The 21,981-nt window shown below is 42.2% G+C and overlaps 1 protein-coding gene across 7 annotated transcripts in view; it reads left to right on the top strand.

Moving 5' to 3' along the window:
• Nucleotides 1-21,981, top strand: part of CSNK1G2 (casein kinase 1 gamma 2) — a 107,635-nt gene that overhangs the window by 61,678 nt on the left and 23,976 nt on the right. For all 7 annotated transcript variants that reach the window (XM_058163387.1, XM_058163392.1, XM_058163388.1 and 4 more), the window contains 5 exons: nucleotides 15,084-15,124; nucleotides 16,202-16,271; nucleotides 18,820-18,968; nucleotides 19,838-20,072; nucleotides 21,573-21,658. In XM_058163387.1, coding sequence (XP_058019370.1) covers nucleotides 15,084-15,124; nucleotides 16,202-16,271; nucleotides 18,820-18,968; nucleotides 19,838-20,072; nucleotides 21,573-21,658 — 581 coding nt within the window. The remainder of the gene's footprint in view (nucleotides 1-15,083; nucleotides 15,125-16,201; nucleotides 16,272-18,819; nucleotides 18,969-19,837; nucleotides 20,073-21,572; nucleotides 21,659-21,981) is intronic.

The following is a 21,981-nucleotide window of genomic DNA, read 5'->3' on the forward strand; positions in this document are numbered from 1 at the left end:
ACATCCTGTTTTTGACATTCTGCGCATGCGCAGAAGGTTCTGCGCATGCGTGGAGGTGGCATGTGTGAGCGAAGCTAGCGCGCACACACTCACATATGTGAACCGGTAGTGAAGGTAAGTAAGTACCACCTCTGCTGTACTCTCATACCCACCCTTAAGAATCTTTGTCTTTCTTATCAACGGTGTTTAATTATTTTTATTTTTACCAGCTCCTAGATTTCATGGTTACTTTAACTAAGCCCTCCTGTGATGCTTTAATGCAGGGGTCTCCAACCTTGGCAACTTTAAGCCTGGTGGACTTCAACTCCCAGAATTCCCCAGCCAGCCAGGTATTCTGGGTGTTGAAGTCCTCCAGGCTTAAAGTTGCCAAGGTTGGAGACCCCTGCTCTAATGATAACAGCAAAAATAAAATAAAATAGGATTCATTGTGGAGTTGGATCCAGGAAGTCTGACAACATACACATTGTAATATCACAATACCCGGTTTGGACCTTTTGCATGTGACATCACTATGCATGTACAAAAGAGGGAAGGAAGGGAAAGTACAAGCTTTCATGACTGTTGCCAGTCCTTCGAGATAGGCCAGGTCCAAAATAGATTCCATATGTTAGAATTGAACTTACACGAGATAGAACCAAGCTATTTGTAGGGCCTCCTTTCCCCGTTGTTTCTGTTCAGATGTACAGGTAGTCCTTGACTTAACGACTGTAGTTGAGCCAGCAATTTTGATGGTGAGTCATGACAGTAGGCCATTACATGACTGTGAGTGATCTTATGACATTTTTTTGCGGCTGTCATTAAGTGAACACTGTGGTTATTAGGCAGGGGTGAAATCTAGAAATTTTCCCTGCCGGTTCTGTGGGCGTGGCTTAATTGGTGGGCGTGGCTTGGTGGTCAGGTGACCCGGTGGGCATGGCTTGGTGGTCAGGTGACTGAATGGCCATGGCCAATAATAATAAATAATAAAAATAATAAAGTATACAAAAGTTGGGAGCACACAGGTCTACCTTCTTTAAAAATAGAGGCACCAGTCTACTAATTGTCTTTCTTGGGAGCGCACCAGTCTACCTTCTTCAATAGAGGCACCAGTCTACTAGCCGCCTACAGCTGTAGTGCGGCCCTTTGAAGCGCTGGGCAGTCATTTAAGGCTGTTTGCAGCTATATCACCACCGAGAGCTTTAGGGACAGAAAAGAGGAACAGCGAGGCGGAGCAGGGGGAGGGATTTTTGCTACTGGTTCTCTGAACTACCCGCCCTCATTGCTACCAGATCGTGCAATCCAGTGCGAACCGGGAGCATTTCACCCCTGTTATTAAGCGAGCCCATTGTTTTATATGGGGTGCTTTTTGTCAGGAACTGGAAGTACCATAAATGCCGATTTCTGGGAAATAAGTACCAAATCTCAATGTCAGCCTCCACTCCAGTCTTCATATGCTTTTGAATGATTATATCAGTAGATAGAATGTAAACTGTTTATTTCTGTATTATAAACTGTTAAGGAAATGAGATGTATCATACCTCCGTCCAGGGTGAAGGAAAGGAGCCTATTAAGGGTGTCGGCTGACATAACAGGGGGAGGGATAATTAACTACTGTGTTTTATCAGCGCGCGCTTTTCTAACCGACACTGCATTCCTAAGTTGACTGACATCCAGAGACCTGTGGAAGAAGATTACCACGAGGGGCCGTGAAGGAGTTGGCATTGGACCAGACCAGCCTGACCTCCTGGAGGAGGAGGGACAATTGGGGGGATATGATATGTTAGCTATATTTTGTCTCAGTTCCAGCTTTGCTTGGCTGCAATCCAGACTGTAAAAGTAAAAGTACTTGTTTTCATTCCAAATGAAGTCAAGGTGAATTCTTTCCTTTTTATTGTCGGAGGTAGCTTGACATTCAGTCACATGACTGTGGGATGCTACAGACAGCTATAAATGCCGGCCAGTTGCAGAACACCCAAAATACAGTCATGTGACTATGGGTGGCAGGCAAGGCGGACGTTGGAAGTTCGAATCAGGTCGTAAGTACCTTTTCAGGGTCCGTTGTAACTTCGAAGGGTCGCTAAGTGACCCTTTTGTAAGTCGAGGATGACCTGTAGTAGAAGCATGCTCCAGATCAGTGGTGGGTTGCCCCCTGTTCGGATTGGTTCGCAAGAACCAGTAGTAAAATCGATGGGAGGCTCCGCCCACCGACCCAGATGTTGTCATAAGCGCCTGCGCAGAAGCGCACACGAATGAAGCAAGTGCGCATATGCACTCCCATTGCAAACCAGTAAGTAAGGGTAAGTAGAACCCACCCCTTCTCCAGATTCTTTCAAATCATCGTGCTAGACCAGGGGTGTCCAAACTTGGTCCCTTTAAGACTTTTGGACTTCAACTCCCAGAGTTCCTCAGCCAGCTTTGCTGGCTGAGGAACTCTGGGAGTTGAAGTCCAAAAGTCTTAAAGGGACCAAGTTTGGACACCCCTGTGCTATTTATTTATTTATTTATTTATTATTTAAATTTATATACCGCCCTATCTCCCAAAAGGACTCAGGGCGGTTTACAGGCATATAAAACATCAGTATACAAAATTAAAATAATCTTTAAAAAACTTATTCCAGTGCCCTATCATTTAAAATAGAAATATAAATATTAAAATCAATTTAAAACCCCTATAAAATTTAAAATCTAAGCCAGTCCTGCACAGATGAATAAATGTGTCTTGAGCTCGCGACGGAAGGTTCGAAGGTCCGGAAGTTGACGGAGTCCTGGGGGGAGCTCGTTCCAGAGGGCGGGAGCCCCCACAGAGAAGGCCCTTCCCCTGGGCGTCGCCAGACGACACTGCCTAGCTGACGGCACCCTGAGGAGTCCCTCTCTGTGAGAGCGCACGGGTCGGTGAGAGGTATCTGGTCGCAGTAGGCGGTCCCGTGATAACCCGGCCCTATGCCATGGAGCGCTTTAAAGGTGGTCACCAAAACCTTGAAGCGCACCGGAAGGCCACAGGTAGCCAGTGCAGCCTGCGCAGGATGGGTGTTATGCGGAGCCACGAGGGCTCCATCTATCACCCGCGCAGCCGCATTCTGGACTAACTGTAGCCTCCGGATGCCCTTCAAGGGAGCCCCATGTAGAGAGCGTTGCAGTAATCCAGGCGAGACGTCACGAGGCGTGAGTGACCGTGCATAGGGCCTCCCGGTCCAGAAAGGCGCAACTGGCGCACCAGGCGAACCTGGTAGAACGCTCTCCTGGAGGCGGCCGTCAAATGATCTTCTAGAGACAGCCGCTCATCCAGGAGGACGCCTAAGTTGCGCACCCTCTCCATCGGGGCCAGTGACTCGCCACCGATGGTCAGCCGCGGATTTAGCTGACTGTACCGGGATGCGGCATCCACAGCCACTCTGTCTTGGAGGATTGAGCTTGAGCCTGTTTCTCCCCATCCAGACCCGCACGGCCTCCAGACACCGGGACAGCACTTGATAACCGTTGGGGTGGTCCGGTGTGAAAAGTACAGCTGGGTGTCATCCGCATACAGCTGGTACTTCACACCGAAACCACTGATGATCTCACCCAGCGGCTTCATGTAGATGTTAAACAGAAGGGGCGAGAGAATCGACCCCTGCGGCACCCCACAAGTGAGGCGCCTCGGGGCCGACCTCTGCCCCCCTGTCAACACCGACTGCGACCGGTCGGAGAGATAGGAGGAGAACCACCGATAAACGGTGCCTCCCACTCCCAAACCCCCCAACCGGCGCAGCAGGATACCATGGTCGATGGTATCGAAAGCCGCTGAGAGGTCTAATAGGACCAGGGCTAGACCATAGACATCAAACTTGATCGCATCATGTGATGTATCGCGAGGTTTTTTTGCCTTTACGGAGCCAGGGTGGGTGTGGCTGCGCGTGACGCATCTGGCCCTCAGGCCACCAGTTTGACACCTCTGTACATCTCAGTGGCAAGATCTGCCCTATGAAATTTGGACAGACCCAACCTTGTTAGGTTACGAAACTAATCAAGGAGAGAAGCAACCTGGAATTAAGGAGAAATTTCTTAGGTAAGAACAGCTTGCCTTTAGAAATTATGGGTGCTTCCTCACTAGAGGTTTTTAATAAGAGACTGGATAGCCATTTGTCTGAAATGGTATAGGGCAGTGATGGCGAGTGCCGGGTGCCCAAACCGGAATGTGTGTGCGTGTGCCAGAGCGCCGGAAACCCGAAGACCAGATGGCCGGTGCGCATGTGCTCGTCAGCCAACTGGTCTTTGGGTTTCAGCTGGTCTTTGCACATGCCGGAGCACCGGAAACCAAAAGAGCAGCTGGTGACAGCACGCGTGCCCACAGAGCGGGCTTTGCGTGCCATCACGGGTATAGGGTCTCCTGCTTAGCAGGTGTTTTGTCTCCTTCCCCACTTCAGATCCACGAGCTGGCTTTCAGCCAGTGGATTCACGGCTCTTATCAGTCCTGGCAGAGAAATCGCAGCTGCCTGCCAAAGTTCAAACAAATGAGTCACGTAGCAAGACTTTTAGCTCTCTTTGAAACGGTTCAGCTAAACTTTTGCTTCCCGTGGAGTGAGAGCAGTCCCAAAGCGCCTTACATATCTTCCTTTTGATGATGCCGCCTCTCTAATCTTCTGAAGTGCGGGTCAAGCCAAGCTTGATTATTATCATCAGCTGGGTCTGAAGGCGTAGCCTGGGGAAGGGAGGAATCAGGGGATGACGGCCTCATTACGTCCTCCGAGGTGCAGTTGGGGATGTTAATCAGAATATTTTGAGGTTGAGGAAACTTTCAGCACAGCACATAATTTCTTCCAGAAAAGAAACCTCAGAGTGGTTCTTTCTTTGGTCATGAATATGGTGGTAGTATATTGGAAAGATGTCTCTCCCAAGGACACCCAAATCTGGTGTGCAACAGGCCTGGAAATAGAAGCATATCTCCCCTACTTTATTGCAGCCTTCCTTCATTCCTTCTCTCCCTCCCTCCCTCCTTAATCCTTCCTTATTTCCTTCCTCCCTTCCCTTCCCTTCCCTTCTCTCCTTCCCTAACCCTCCCTTATTTCCTTCCTTCCTTCCTTTTTTCCCTTCCCTTCCCTTCCCCTCTCTCCTTCCCTAACCCTCCCTTATTTCCTTCCTTCCTTCTTTCCCTTCCCTTCCCTTCCCTTCCCCTCTCTCCTTCCCTAACCCTCCCTTATTTCCTTCCTTCCTTCCTTCCAAGTACTTGCGAGTATTTAGAATCAAAGGTCAGAGGCAAAGTCTACATGATGTGAGGAAGCAGGTGCTGGGATGATGCATTACACTAATGAAATGCAAGGACAAATTACTTTGGGAAGCAGGGGGGGGGTGATGGCAGTGGTGGCTCACAGCTTTTTAGCAATGACTTAATGCATTCATGTTCCAACATTAAAAATTTGTGTGGGACACCAGCACGTTGCATTATAATTGAAATATTTATAGCCCATGGGTTTCTTTAGCCAGGAGGAGTAGAAGGGAGCAAATAGTGAAAGGTTTTCTATAGTATGATAGCTGTTTTTTTAAAAAAACCAGACTGGTAAAGGCTGATGCAAATAAAGCAATATGTATAGAAAGAAGATGGCAGAAATATCAACAACCTCAGATATGCAGATGATGATACCACTCTAATGGCAGAAAGCGAAAAGGAACTAAAGAGCCTCTTGATGCGGGTGAAGGAGGAGAGTGCAACAGTTGGCTTGAAACTCAACATTAAGGAAACTAAGATCATGGCATCCGGGCCTCTCAATTCCTGGAAAATAGATGGGGAAGAAATGGAGGTAGTGACAGATTTTATTTTCTTGGACTCCCAGATCACTGCAGATGGGGACTGCAGCCAAGAAATTAAAAGACGCTTGCTCCTGGGGAGGAAAGCTATAGCAAATCTAGACAGCGTATTAAAAAGCAGAGACATCACTCTGCCAACAAAAGTGCGCATAGTCAAAGCTATGGTTTTCCCAGTTGCAATGTATGGCTGTGAAAGTTGGACCATAAGGAAGGCTGAGCACCAAAGAATTGAGGCCTTTGAACTCTGGTGTTGGAGAAGATTCCTGCGAGTCCCTTCGACTACAAGGCGATCCAACCGGTCAGTCCTAGAGGAGATCAACACTGACTGCTCTTTAGAAGGCCAGATCCTGAAGATGAAACTCAAATATTTTGGCCACTTAATGAGAAGGAAGGACTCACTGGAGAAGAGCCTAATGCTGGGAATGATGGAGGGCAAAAGAAGAAGGGGACGACAGAGAACGAGGTGGCTGGATGGAGTCACTGAAGCAGTCGGCGTGAGCTTAAATGGGCTCCAGAGGATGGTAGAGGACAGGAAGGCCTGGAGGAACGTTGTCCATGGGGTCGCGATGGGTCAGACACGACTTCGCAACTAACAACAATAGAAAGAAGATATGGCTTCTCCACCCTACAAATGAAGGTGTATTTTGCAGAGCTCAGATCATAGCTCTTAATATGACACATGGGGGAAAACAATCCTAGCAAATGTATTGAATTAATTCAACATAGGAATTTTTTGGTATTAATTCAAAACAAATTTGTCTTTTATCTCATCCCTAACTATTGCTAATTGCCTCTCCTGTATTTTTATTGGAGCCATCCATTTTGGGGCGATAAAGATATTATCTAATTATGAGAAAAATAATTGTGATTTTTTTTGGATGTGTTTCTTCAAAATCTCATGATGCATGAGAGAGCAAGTTTCATTAACTCAGGGGTCACATACAAGTAATCCTTGACTCACAACCGTTCTTTTAATAACTCTTTGGAATAGCAATAGCACTTAGATTTATATACCGCTTTACAGTGCTTTACAGTGTTCTAAGCGGCTTACAGAGTCAGCATATTGCCCCCAACAATTTGGGTTCTCGTTTTACCGATCTCAGAAGGATGGAAGGCTGAGTCAGTCTTGCACCCTGTCAGGATTGAACTCCTGGCTATGGGTAGAGTTAGCATGCAATCCTGCACTCTTAACCATCCTATTTGCATGTCTGGAAGCTCTAATTAAGAAAGTAATGTGGTGCATATTCCCACTTCCTCATCCTCCCCCTGTTCCCCCCCCCCTTCTTCTAACCTGTTTGCTCAATCAACATTTCATGGCATTTTGAAAGTTTCACACTTTTTGTGTGTGACTTCAATCAAAGTAACAAAAGTGAATTTTATACGGAGGGGTGTGTGTGTGTGTGTGTGTTTTAAACAGAGCCTCCTGGGGTGGTACTGGTTTCACTCTGGACTTGTTTTCGGTTTGCATGTTTGCAGTCAGCACCCACGTAAAAGCAAATATTTAAGTGTTAAATAGGGCTCTATAAATGTAATATTAAAAGAGAAAATTGGGCAATGTTGCTTTGGCCAACAAAGGAATTAGATCCTGAAGGGCATTAAGCTCTCCACCCATTGCTCTTAAAAAAGAAAGCCTTGAATGCCTGCTTTTTAGTTGAGTGTTTTGAAAACGAATCTACCATTCCAGCATATTTTCAAAAGGTTCTTCTTAGTCTGTATCCATCCTTTCAGTTTACAGATGAAGACTTGAGAGGGAAATAAAATATAAATATCACAGAAGAGTAGCTGGCGATGGACATGGTGTTGACAGGAGGGATTTAGTTCCTGGGAACATGGTGTGTGTTACTAAGATGATGGTCTACTTAGGCCAAGAGGGAGTCCATGGAGAAAGACTTTGAGAATTATGAGTTTTGGCTGAAGAGCAGCACAATTGGATGCTTTAAGGATGGGGGTTGGGAATGAAAACCCAGGATAAAGAACTTCAGACAGAAATCTGTGCCCTTCTGGAATAAATCAAAGGATCATTGTTCTAAGTCCTGTTAACCTACTCAAGGAAAAACCAGGAAGTCAATTACCTGATAAAAGCATGGGAAAGAAATAAAGTGACCTTGAACTCTTATGACAGGAAGACAAATATGGTTCTAATGGCTACAACTGAGACCTGATGAGGTCTCATAATTGGATGAAAGAAAGTTGAAAGAGGCAACTTCTTGAGAGGAATAAAAGCAAGAGTAAGTGGAATTTCTTTGGGTAATTGCCCACATCTGCACACAGGTTCTGGGTAGTCCTCCACTTATCACAAGTGAGGCCAAAATCTCTGTTGCTAATTGAGACTTTTAATTGAGTTTTTCCCTCATTTTTACAATGTTTGACATTTTTACGACGTTTGCCACAGTTTTGTTTTTTTTTTACATTTATACCCCGCCCTTCTCCGAAGACTCAGGGCGGCTTACAATGTATAAGGCAATAGTCTCATTCTATTTGTATATTTTTACAAAGTCAACTTATTGCCCCCCCAACAATCTGGGTCCTCATTTTACCTACCTTATAAAGGGTGGAAGGCTGAATGAATTTTAAATGAATCACTGCAGTTGTTCAGTTAGTCACCTGGTAGTTATGTAAATCTGGCTTCCCCGTTAACTTTGCTTGTCAGAAGGTCGCAAACAGTGATCACATGACTTTGGGACGCTACAACCGTCATAAATATGAGTCAATTGCCATGCTTCTGAATTTTGATCAGGTGGCCATCAGGATGCTGCAACAGTCCTATGTGTGAAAAATGGTCATAAGTCACTTTTTTAGTGTCATAACTTTAAGAGCCATGGTGGTGCAGTGGTTGGAATGCAGTACTGCAGGCTAATTCACTGCTCACTGCTGGAGTTCGATTCTCACTGGCTCAAAGTTGACTCAACCTTCCATCTTCCTGAGGTCAGTAAAATGAGGACCCAGATTGTTGGGGGCAATAGGCTGACTCTGTACACCTCTTAGAGAGGGGCTGTAAAGAATTGTGAAATGGTATATAAATCTATATATCACTTCATATATAATATTTATATATTGTGGGACGCGGTGGCTCAATAGCTAGCTCGTCGATCAAAAGGTCGGCAGTTCAGCGGTTCGAATCCCTAGTGCTGCGAAACGGGGTGAGCTCCCGTTCCTTGTCCCAGCTTCTGCCAACCTAGCAGTTCGAAAGCACGTAAAAAATGCAAGTAAAAAATAGGGACCACCTTTAGTGGGAAGGTAACAGCGTTCTGTGCGCCTTTGGCGTTGAGTCATGCCGGCCACATGACCACGGAGACGTCTTCGGACAGCGCTCTTCGGCTTTAAAACGGAGATGAACACTGCCCCCTAAAGTCAAGAACGACTAGCACATATGCACGAGGGGAACCTTTACCTTTAAACCTATATAAAACTAAGTGCTATTGCTATTGAACAGTCACTAAGTGAACAGTTGTAAGTCAAAGACAGCCTGTACTTCATGCTCTTATGACAGTATGGGTTAAAATATGAAAGACTGACTTTAAAAAATGCCCACTTAATTATTTATTATAGCCACCCATCTCAAACAAATGACTCTGGGTGGTGAAGAAATAAGATTTTGAATGCACGAGAAAATCCTCAACATACAACTATTCATTTATCAACTGTTCGAAGTTAACACTTAAAAACCGGTACTTACAGCTGGTTCTTCTACTTAGAACCATCACTGCATCTCCACAGTCATGTGATCAAAATTTGGTACTTGGCCATTGCCATGTATTTAGGACAGTTCAGTGTCCGAGGGTCATGCAGTCGCAGATGGTTTCCGACAAGCAAAGTCAGTGGAGGAACCCGGGCTCACTTAACGGCAATGATTCACTTAACAACCATGGCAAATAAGATTGTGAAATTGAGCGCGACTCACTTCACCACCACCTTGTCTGGCAACAGAAATTCTGGTCCCCCTAGTGGTCATAAGTCGAGGACCACCTGAACCTACTAAAAATGATTGTAAACTCCCTTGAGTTTGACTCCTAGTGGTTACCTTTATCTATGTCTCTGAAGCTTTACTGGAAACAATTTGGAAATGGCTTTCCGTTGCTTCCTTCCCAGGTTGCTCTTTGCCTTCCCAATCAAAAGCTCTGGGATTTTCAAGCAATCTCTGTCTCATGTTACACCACCAAGGTCCAGTCGTGCTTATCTTCCCTAAAATCAGCCAAGGCGGGTTAGATTCTGCCACCTGCTGTGATTGGTGACTACCGCCAATCAACCATTCAGGCTGAACAGGTGGATGATTTTCCCACAACCGATTGAAGTAGTAACGATGAGGACATTAATCATCTCACCATACCTGGGAGACTCATTTATTTGTTTATTTTGCAAATTGTATATGGCAGACCATCCTTAATCCAATAACTCCAGCTGGCTAACCAAGCAAGAAGAAGAAAAGCATTCAAACCAGTGAAAGGACCAGCGCAAGACACCAGTTAAAATAATCCGTTCCTTAACAATGCAGAGCAAACACAGCCAGGCTCTGTTAGCAATTTTTAGGAACCCTGAAAGGCCAACAGAGTCAAAATATGTTCTGCCACTTGTGAATTTTTCAAAAAATTCCTGATGTTTTGCCGACAGCTTTCCCATTCAAAGAGGAAGACACAAAAAAAAATCAAGTGTGTGTGTGCGCGCGCGTGCGCGTACACACACACTATTTATCTATCTATCTATCTATCTATCTATCTATCTATCTATCTATCTATCTATCTATCTATCTATCTATCATCTACCAGCCTACATCTATCTATGTCTGTCTGTCTGTCTGTCTGTCTATCTATCTATCTATCTATCTATCTATCTATCTATCATCTACCTACCTACCTACCTACATCCATCCATCCATCCATCCATCCATCCATCCATCCATCCATCCATCCATCCATCTATCTATCTATCTATCTATCTATCTATCTATCTATCTATCTATCTATCTATCTATCTATCTATCTATCTATCTATCTATCTATCATCTACCTACCTACCTACATCCATCCATCCATCCATCCATCCATCTATCTATCTATCTATCTATCTATCTATCTATCTATCTATCTGTCTATCATCTACCAGCCTACATCTATCTATGTCTGTCTGTCTGTCTGTCTGTCTGTCTGTCTGTCTATCTATCTATCTATCTATCTATCTATCTATCTATCTATCTATCTATCTATCATCTACCTACCTACCTACCTACATCCATCCATCCATCCATCCATCCATCCATCCATCTATCTATCTATCTATCTATCTATCTATCTATCTATCTATCTATCATCTACCTACCTACCTACATCCATCCATCTCTCTCTCTCTCTCTCTCTATATATATATATATATATATCATCTACCAACCTACATCTATCTATCTATCTATCTATCTATCTATCTATCTATCTATCTATCTATCTATCTATCTATCTATCTATCTATCTGTCATCTACCTACCTACATCCATCCATCCATCCATCCATCCATCCATCCATCCATCCATCCATCCATCCATCCATCCATCTATCTATCTATCTATCTATCTATCTGTCTATCTATCTATCTATCTATCTATCTATCTATCTATCTATCTATCTATCTATCTATCTATGTATCCATCTATCCATCCATCCATCCATCATATCTCTCTCTCTCTCTCTCTCTCTCTCTCTATCTCTATCTATCTATCTATCTATCTATCTATCTATCTATCTATCTATCTATCTATCTATCATCTACCAGCCTACATCTATCTATGTCTGTCTGTCTGTCTGTCTGTCTATCTATCTATCTATCTATCTATCTATCTATCTATCTATCTATCATCTACCTACCTACCTACCTACATCCATCCATCCATCCATCCATCCATCCATCCATCCATCCATCCATCCATCCATCCATCTATCTATCTATCTATCTATCTATCTATCTATCTATCTATCTATCTATCTATCTATCTATCTATCTATCTATCTATCTATCATCTACCTACCTACCTACATCCATCCATCCATCCATCCATCCATCTATCTATCTATCTATCTATCTATCTATCTATCTATCTATCTATCTGTCTATCATCTACCAGCCTACATCTATCTATGTCTGTCTGTCTGTCTGTCTGTCTGTCTGTCTGTCTGTCTGTCTATCTATCTATCTATCTATCTATCTATCTATCTATCTATCTATATATATCATCTACCTACCTACCTACCTACATCCATCCATCCATCCATCTATCTATCTATCTATCTATCTATCTATCTATCTATCTATCTATCTATCTATCTATCTATCATCTACCTACCTACCTACATCCATCCATCTCTCTCTCTCTCTCTCTCTATATATATATATATATATATCATCTACCAACCTACATCTATCTATCTATCTATCTATCTATCTATCTATCTATCTATCTATCTATCTATCTATCTATCTATCTATCTATCTATCTATCATCTAAATCTAAATCCATCCATCCATCCATCCATCCATCCATCCATCCATCCATCCATCCATCCATCCATCCATCCATCTATCTATCTATCTATCTATCTATCTATCTATCTATCTATCTATCTATCTATCTATCTATCTATCTATCTATTTATCTATCATCTACCTACCTACATGGATCCATCCATCCATCCATCCATCTCTCTCTCTCTCTCTCTCTCTCTCTCTCTCTCTCTCTCTCTCTCTATCTATCTATCATCTACCTACCTACATCCATCCATCTCTCTCTCTCTCTCATCTCTCTCTCATCTCTCTCTCATCTCTATTATCTATCTATCTATCTATCTATCTATCTATCTATCTATCTATCTATCTATCTATCTATCTCATCTACCAACCTACATCTATCTATCTATCTACTCAATTTAGATAGAGTAGATTAAACTAACTAATGACTGTTCGTTTAATGACTGTTCGAAGTTATAAAGTCACTGAAAAAAGTGATTTATGACCATTTCCTCACACAAACGTTGCAGAATCTCCATGGTCACATCATCAAAATTCAGATATTTGGCAACTGACTTATATTTATGACAGTTGCCAGTGCCCTGGCGTCATGCAATCACCTTTTGCAACCTTCTGACAAGCAAAGTCAGTCAGTGGGAAAGCCATATTCACTTAATAACCATGTTACTAATTTAACAATTGCAGTGATTCACTTAACAACTGTGGCAAGAAAGGTCGTGAAATGGAGCAAAACTCACTTAACAACTGTCTTGTTTAGCAACAGAAATTTTGGCTTCAACTGTGGTCGCAAGTTGAGGACTACCTGTATATATATCTACATCCCTCCATCCATCCATGGATCCTGGCATTTTACAACATAAAACAGAGTAAAAATGTGAAAGTGGATTAAAAAGGCAAGCAACCACTAAACCTGAAGTGTAATGATGACCATTCATTCATTCCCCAGAGGGCTGGCCTCAGCTTTTAATAGTTTTTGGAAATCCAGCAATGAGGTTTCTAATTTAATCTCCATGGAATTAGATATTAACCAATAATTTCATACTAACTGATATGGAAGATTAATAGACAAAGTAGAACCGGCCGCAATTTTTAGGGGAAGTGACCGTAGAAAGTTGGAAATTTTTATTTTTAAGAGAAATTGTGGTCATAAGCCGAAGTATGGTATATCTCATTGAGTATAGAATACGGAATAAAAGGCCTAAATTATAGGGAGTTAGAGGATTCCAGTAGGAAATAAAATCTTTTGTGACGTGAGGAATCCCTACCAAGATAGTAGTAAGCGCTGTTTCTTTAAATGTGTTTGGGTAGGCTGGGCAATGGCTGTGTGTACATGGACTTCATCTAAACTGCCTGCATTCATAAATCGTCTGTTTCTGTCTACAGCAGGCCTGCACAGCTTAGAGAAGAATTACATTGATAAAATTAAAAATAATTCCAGGCCACAAAGGAATAGCTGGTGTGCCACTTAGCTGTTAGGTGGCTGGCAGACTGGCAGCAGCGATGGACTTGGCATCATTGGTCAGACTCATCAGCAGGTCTTCCAGTGTAATGGCAGCCGATTCTTCCTGGCATCAGCAATATTGAATTGAATTGACTTTCTTTCTTTCTTTTACAAAGGCCAGTAGGCCTTTCTCTCTATGAAGCAAGCCCTCTGCCTCTGTTGCCATTTTTAAAAATTCATTAACCTTTTTTTAAAAAAAAATATTTTTATTAATTTTTTTTTTGATACACAATCTGACAAACACACAACATATAACATATAAATATTTCCTATTTCTGAACAGCGCTTCTTAGTGGTCTTCTTTCGCTTTTATACCTTTGCCTCCGTATCACATTTGTTATTTTATTTTCTTTCTTGTCCCCTTTTCTTTATTTACATTAAATTATCTAATATTAATAGCTTTACTACTTTTCTAGGTTCTTATATATTTATTATTTACATATTGTACATTTCTAATACATTCTGTACATTATAATTTGTCCCCTTTATTTTTTTTCTTTTATTTCTAGACTCAAGCCATTCATTCCATTTATTCCAGATTATATAATAATCTGTTTCTTCTTTCTCTTTAATTTCTTTTGTTAACTTGTCCATTTAAAAATTCGTTAACCTTTTAACCATGAATGTAGGAAATAAAGGATATAATCTTCCTTTTTGGGGGGAAAAAAGGAGATGACACCTAAATGGATGATAAACTGAATCATGGTCAGGTTATAAGTTCTGAAAGCCATGCGTGATTTGGTTTAGTTGACATTTCCTGTCTCTGGAATCTTAAAAAGAGAAACCTCTCTTCCTTCTTATCTATGTTAGATTCTTTTCATTGACCTTTGCAACTGGGGGGTATCTTTACTGATTTTAGAGGCTAAACAAGGTTAGACTAGGTTAAAGGGGATGTTGCAGGGGAATCCCAGGGTCTGGCTATAGGCTAGACTGGACATTTGAGAAAGACGGTGGCTAACCTCTTCTATATTTTTGCCTGTAAAAGAAAAGCACGGCTGTTTTTCATCTTTTGTGAGTTTTTACTTTGCATCAACCGAAGGAGGACATTCACTGCATTCTGGTTTTCTTGCAGGAGATGTCCATTTAAATCTTGTCTTGTGGTCAGTGAATCGTCATTCAGCGAGCAGATTTTGTGTTCATGACTTATGCGGTCTTTTTTTCAATCCGCGAGTATGCCCCTGCATTAAAAATCATAAACTAGTATATTTTCTGCACAAAACTCTTCCCTGTGATCTCCCAGTGCAGTGATCCTAAATGGGAAATATTTGTTTTTCTTTCCTTCTTTGTCTTAATTCCCATTTTTGTTTTACAGGGAAGAACCTCTACACAAATGAATATGTAGCAATCAAGTTGGTAAGCTTATTTCTTGTGCATATTGTTGTCGGGTTTTGAAGCTGGTCCTTTTTTTCTTTTTTTTTCTTCCCATTAATTCCTAATAAACTAAATCAGTGTTTTTCAACTTTAGCCGTTTTAAGATACGTTGACTTCCAATTCCCAGGATTCCCCAACAAGTCTTTAAATTGCCAAGGTTGGACACCCCTGATCTAGATCCTTCTGTAGGTCAGGCATGTGGCCTGCTATTGGGCTCTGGATCTAAATTGTCTTTCATGTAAATCACAGTGTTGATCTGTATCATGCTTAGCACAATCTTCGGTGTTATCTGTTACAGAGAGTTCCTCCCCAGAAAGTGAGACACTTTATACAATAATAATCACTTTGATTTAAGTTAGTGTAAAATATTGATTGATGCATGTGAACATCCTTTGAAAAAGACATGAAATCATCTAGTGATACTTCAGAAACTGAGAGCAGCAGTGAATGGATTGGGGGCCTTGCACTCCATTTGGTTTGATGAAAATCCCACAAACGTTTGGCTCATAACAATTCGCCTTTCAAGTACCACAAGGCTCCAGCTTGTTCTTGCTGAGGCTTACTAATGCAACTGTGCTTCTAAAATTGGTGATATATTGGTCTATCCCCCCCGTAATTACTGGAAAGAGTTAGAACTTGGCGAGTTCTTTGGTTTTGCTATCACGGCCATTCCTAACAATTTGTCCCCTATTCTTTCATATAGTCCTCCTGATTGCATTCTTTCCAGAAATATTGGGATTCAAGATCCCCAAATGCCCAGCTGGCGATGCCATTTTGGGCTTTTTTAGAAAGAATTCTGGGAGTTGTGGTTGCTATACAATTGGAAGTTCAGTCTAAAGAAGATGGGTGGCTTTTAATGACTCCTATGCTGAGTTGGTCCTCTCAATGCCAACATGGACTTAAGGCCAGTCTCATTTAGTCAGGTAGGCCTGCAGCCTTAGTTCCGCTCCTTTCACAATCACTGCCTCACGTTCCCTGCTCGTTTGCCATTATCTCTTGTTTCATTAACAAGTCGGGCTGTAGGATTTGTAACTTTCCTTTCCTTTTCTTTTTTTCTAGGAACCTATCAAATCCAGAGCTCCTCAGCTGCATTTGGAATACCGATTCTATAAACAGCTTGGCAATTCAGGTAAGTAACAGCAACCGACTTGTAGAACTAGCCAAAACAAGTTTTGTTTAAAAAAAAAGTTATTTCAGTTTCCTAAAAAAGTTTTTTTAAAAGATTTTTTAAAAAGTTTATTTCAGTTTCCTTGTCCTCGTGAGCACAGAGGAATTGTTCCTTGTTTTAAAAGTGTTTGTAAGAAGCTTAATTCTTGGCACACGCTTCCTTAATAAGCCTGGCTGATAGAATATAATTTTTATTGGCCAAGTGTGATTGGACACACAAGGAATTTGTCGTGGTGCATATGCTCTCAGTGTACATAAAAAAATAGATACCTTCATCAAGGTACAATACTTACAACACTTAATGATAGTCATAGGGTACAAATTTAACGCTTAATGATACAACACTTAATGATAGTCATAGGCTACAATTAAGCAATCAGAAAACAATATAAATCATAAGGATACAATCAACAAATTTACAGTCATACAGTCATAAGTGAAAGGAGATGGGTGATGGAAACGATGAGAAGATTAATAGTAGTGCAGATTTAGTAATAGTTTGACAGTGTTGAGGGACTTATTTGTTTAGCAGATTGATGGTGTTCGGGGAAAAACTGTTCTTGTGTCTAGTTGTTCTGGTGTGCATTACTCTATAGCGTCGTTTTCAGGGTAGGAGTTGAAAGTTTATGTCCAGGATATGAGGGAGCTGTAAATATTTTCACAGCCCTCTTTTTGACTCATGCAGTATACAGGTCCTCAATGGAAGGCAGGTTGGTAGCCATTGTTTTTTCTGCAGTTCTAATTATCCTCTGAAGTCTCTGTCTGTCTTATTGGGTTGCAGAACCAAACTAGACAGTTATAGAAGTACAGATGACAAGACTCAATAATTCCTCTGTAGAACTGGATCAACAGCTCCTTGGGCAGTTTGAGCTTTCTGAGTTGGCCCAGAAAGAACATTCTTTGTTGTGCTTTTTTGATGACGTTTTTGATGTTAGCTGTCCATTTTAGATCTTGCGATATGGTAGAACCTAGAAATTTGAAGGTTTCTACTGTTGATACTGTGTTGTCTACTATTGTGAAAGGTGGAAGTATGGAAGGGTTTCTCCTAAAGTCTACCACCATTTCTACTTTTTTGAGTGTGTTCAGTTCCAGATTGTTCTAATCGCACCATGAGGCTAGTTTGTTCAACCTCCCACCTGTATGTGGATTCATCATTGTCTCGAAAGAGATGGATCACTGCTGTGTCATCTGCGAACTTCAGTAGTTTAACAGATGGATCGTTAGAGATGCAGCCATTGGTATATAGAGAGAAGAGAAGTGTGGAGAGCACACAGCCTTGTGGGGGGCCCTGTGCTAATTGTACAGGTATCTGATTTGATTCTGGTTAGCTTCACCTGCTGCTTCCTGTTTGTTAGGAAGCTTGTGATCCACTTACAAGTCTGTTCAGGTACTGTTATACCGGTATAATGATAACGTTATTATTAACCTCTGTCCTATCCCCACTACCCTAATCATTCTAACTTCTGAAGCTCTTGCCACCACCACCCTCAGGCTTTGATAGTTTAATAAAACTCTCACCTCTGTAACCATGCATTTTTATTTGTATATTGATCCTGCTGCAAGTATTTAAAGATGTTGATGTTGCCTTTTTAAAAGTTTTGTGGACTCTACTAACGATTGTGAATAAAATTTTTAAATTTTCATCTGTTTAAAATGCAATTCAAAGGAAAAGTTGGGCACATGTTTAGAGAAGAGTTTTTGATTTTCTCTCCTCAAGGATTATTAGGACTTTAAATAAGATCTGTGTTGACCTGCAGAATGCTTATGTTCAGAGCACTGCAGATATTCTTCTAGCCCAGTGTTTCTCAACCTCACTCATTGCACCACGGTGTGGTATGCTGGCTTGACAGCCACGGATAGAAAGACATTACAGAGGGTGGTGAGCACAGTACAAAACATTGTGGGCTGTCCCCTGATACCACTAGACGACATCGCTAGGGCTCGCAGCCTTAGAAGAGTGAGGAAAATCCTCAGGGACAACTCACTCCCTGGTCAGCTCTTCTTTATTTTCCTACCATCTGGAAGAAGATATAGAAGCATAGGCAGCCACACAAACAGGATGAAGAACAGTTTTTTATCCGTGGGCTGTCAGACTCCTGAATGAAAAATAATTCTACAACAACATAGTACGATTGACTTGCGAGCCCGCTGCGATATGCAATAAGTTCACATGGTGCAATAGGACTGAGTGGTTGTTAGTAGGATTCGCTGGGTGTGGTTTTTTTTTTTTTTTTGGTCTTTCACTATGAGTTGTATTGTGTGTGGGGGGGTGCATGAAGGGAGGCTCAGCCAATCTCATTATACACATGTTGTACTCTGACAATAAAGATTTGAATTTGAACTGCGGCAACTTTTAAGTTGTGCGAACTTCAATTCCCAGAATTCTGAGAGTTGAAGCCCACAAGACTTAAAGTTGCCAAGATTGGACACCCCCTGGTGTAGAAATAAACTTGTAGAACCATATTAACCTTGTCCAACCAAACCACTTTCTTCTTTTCCACCCTTTGCAGAAGGAATCCCTCAGGTCTACTACTTTGGGCCATGTGGAAAGTACAACGCCATGGTCTTGGAGCTGCTGGGCCCAAGCCTAGAAGACCTCTTTGACTTGTGTGACCGGACATTCACTCTCAAGACCGTTCTTATGATTGCCATCCAACTGGTGAGCATCCATTCTGTAGAGACTTGCACTCATTGCTATTGTCTTCACGCAACCCTCAAGACTTAGGTCCAGTCCAAAACCTCCTGCTCAGTTAATGCATTCCAGCAACCCGGAATTCTCTGAGTTAAGGAGCAGCTGTCAAGGCAGCAGGTTGTTCAATTCTTCCTTCATTACACTTCTTGATTTATGTGCCGTGTATAAAACTCCTTTCCTGCCAATCAAGCACAAAAACACAGTGGAAGAATTTCCTCTTTAACCTGCAGAGTGCCTTTGTTTCCTTATTAAGCTTGCAGAAAGGTTAATTCCAAAAAATTACAGAGTACTAATTTTTGAGGGTTGCCTTACCAGACTGAATGAACATTATCTTGCTATTAAAAGTTCTAGGCAGAAGAATTTAGGATGTGGGATGTTTTTGTCGAGCTTTCACCACAGTCTGATCAGAATTTCCTGTCAGCTCTGAAGCTGGCCTGAATGAGGCCATCTTGGAGGTTTCAGTGTTGCCACAATGGTGATGAAGGATAGGGAAGGGGGAATCGAGATAGCTGGGGTTTGTAGCCAAAACAAAATAGTTTCCCCTGAGAACCAAGGACATTCCCAAAGGTGACTGAAGAGAGGAGGAGTGAAGTTTCCAAGCAACCAGACAGCCCCTTGATTGGACCATGTGACTAATTGTTTGGGAAAAGGAGGGAAACTTAATTAGGTGAAAACCGCAGGAACCTTTAGGGTTGGTTTTCACCAGTTTCTGCCAATATGATATATCCAATAAACTTATTCTTTGAGGAACCTGCTTACCTTGGAGTTCTGTTTGCTATGGGTGTTATTACTTGGAACCTTGATATTTCCCTTCCCTGCCTTCTCTTCCGGCCCAGATTACACGGATGGAGTACGTTCACACCAAAAGCTTGATCTACAGAGACGTAAAGCCAGAAAACTTCCTGGTGGGAAGGCCCGGAAGCAAGCGCCAGCACACCATCCACATAATTGACTTTGGCCTGGCCAAAGAGTACATTGACCCAGAGACCAAAAAGCATATCCCCTACCGAGAGCACAAGAGTCTGACGGGGACGGCGCGGTACATGAGCATCAATACTCACCTGGGGAAAGGTGAAGAAGGGGCACTTCCCAACATGTTTTCAGGAAGGGGGAGAGCAGGGATGGGTGTCTGAGGGGAAGGGGAGTTCTCGTAAATCTCATTTTATAAAAAAATTAAAAAGCTGCTTTCCCAAAGGTGTGTTTGTGCGCGGGCGCATGTCCTTCTCAGTCACTGTGAACTCATGGCGACTGTCTGGACCAGCCCTGCTGTTTTTTGGGCAACATTTTTGGAGATGCGTTTTCTCTGTGAAACTGATCGAAGGCTGATTCAAAATTTCTGTAGAACTGTTGCGTAAATGCTACTGTCCCTGCAGTTTTGCACCTGCTTTTAAGGGAATCTCAAATAGCAGCTTCAAGGAGATCACAGAGGGTACTGGTGTTACGGTTGAAGTGTTCTGCCCAGCATAAGTAGAAATATTTACGACTGGTGCAAAGTCTCTGCTGGATACAATACAGACTTTACAGGACTCGGTGCTACAAAGTGTGCAGTGAGGTCTAACACTGACATCCGAGTTCTTTATTCATGGTTCATTGAATAACTTCCAGTTAGCTAGGGTCACACTGCAAGCAAAAATATAACCAAACCATGCCTCCGTTGTGTAAACATAGCTTAGGGTCCTTGCTGTCATGGCTGTGGAACCCCCTGCGGTCAAGGCAGTCTCTCTGAATTGTACATCTAAAGACTTGCTGAATTGTTGAATAAACCTTATTTGAAGAAGTGGGGTTTTCCTTGAATTGTTTTTATCAGTTACTGTCAGAAGCAGGTATCTGGATGGATTCTTTCATGGATGACAAAGATACAACGACTGTTTATACTTTATTTCTTTATCCTGGTGATTATTATGAACAGGGGAGTGAGACAGAATCAAGTCATATACGGTCTACTATACTGGGTATCTTAGCTGGGTTTACATCAGGCTCTCCATGCAATACTTTGTTGATTAAATGATAAATGGTGGGGTTCACCCTGTAGAATAAGCCCTGAACCATGATTTACAAATTCTGGGTTCATATAGTACACTAAGCAGGGGACGCAATGGCTCAGTGGCTAAGAGGCTGAGCTTGTCGATCGAAAGGTCGGCAGTTCAGCGGTTCGAATCCCTAGTGCCGCATAACAGGATGAGCTCCCATTATTTGTCCCAGCTTCTGCCAACCTAGCAGTTTGAAAGCCCGTAAAAAATGCAAGTAGAAAAATAGGGACCACCTTTGGTGGGAAGGGCACAGCGTTCTGTGCGCCTTTGGCATTTAGTCATGTCAGCCACATGACCACGGAGACGTCTTCGGACAACGCTGGCTCCTCGACTTACGAATGGAGATGAGCACCGCCCCCTAGAGTCGGGAACGACTAGCACATATGTGCGAGGGGAACCTTTACTATAGTACACTAAACCAATCAAATCATTTCTCACCTTGCAATGATTTTGCAATCAGAAGCATTTTTTTAAAAAAAGCAATGTAATTGAAAGAATGCTCTGGATTCATTCAGATTATTTTTTTTTGTCATCTGTGTAGAACAAAGCCGAAGAGATGACCTGGAAGCCCTTGGTCACATGTTCATGTACTTCCTCCGGGGGAGTCTGCCCTGGCAAGGCCTCAAGGTGAGTTTTATCTCTATGGAAAAATAAGCAAATTTAAATGAACCACATTTAAGCATGTGCATGTTTTCACTTTTGTTACTGTGTGGGTTTACCCTCTGAATATTGCATTCTTCAGTATGAGGGGTCCTTGGTGCTCTCTATGTTTGGTTGTTTTTTTGCAGATATTTTATTACTGTTGTGACCCAGGCCCAAGTAGGTAGTAGTAAACGCAATCAATTCAAAAATAAATAGACTTTATTAGAACAGCTGAGAATTAACTCATTCTCAGCATCATCCAAACTAAATCAAAGCAAATTCTTCATAACACCGTTCTTCAGTCTTAT

The sequence above is a fragment of the Ahaetulla prasina genome, chromosome 1 (assembly GCF_028640845.1).
Source record: "Ahaetulla prasina isolate Xishuangbanna chromosome 1, ASM2864084v1, whole genome shotgun sequence".
In the NCBI taxonomy this organism is placed as follows: domain Eukaryota; kingdom Metazoa; phylum Chordata; class Lepidosauria; order Squamata; family Colubridae; genus Ahaetulla; species Ahaetulla prasina.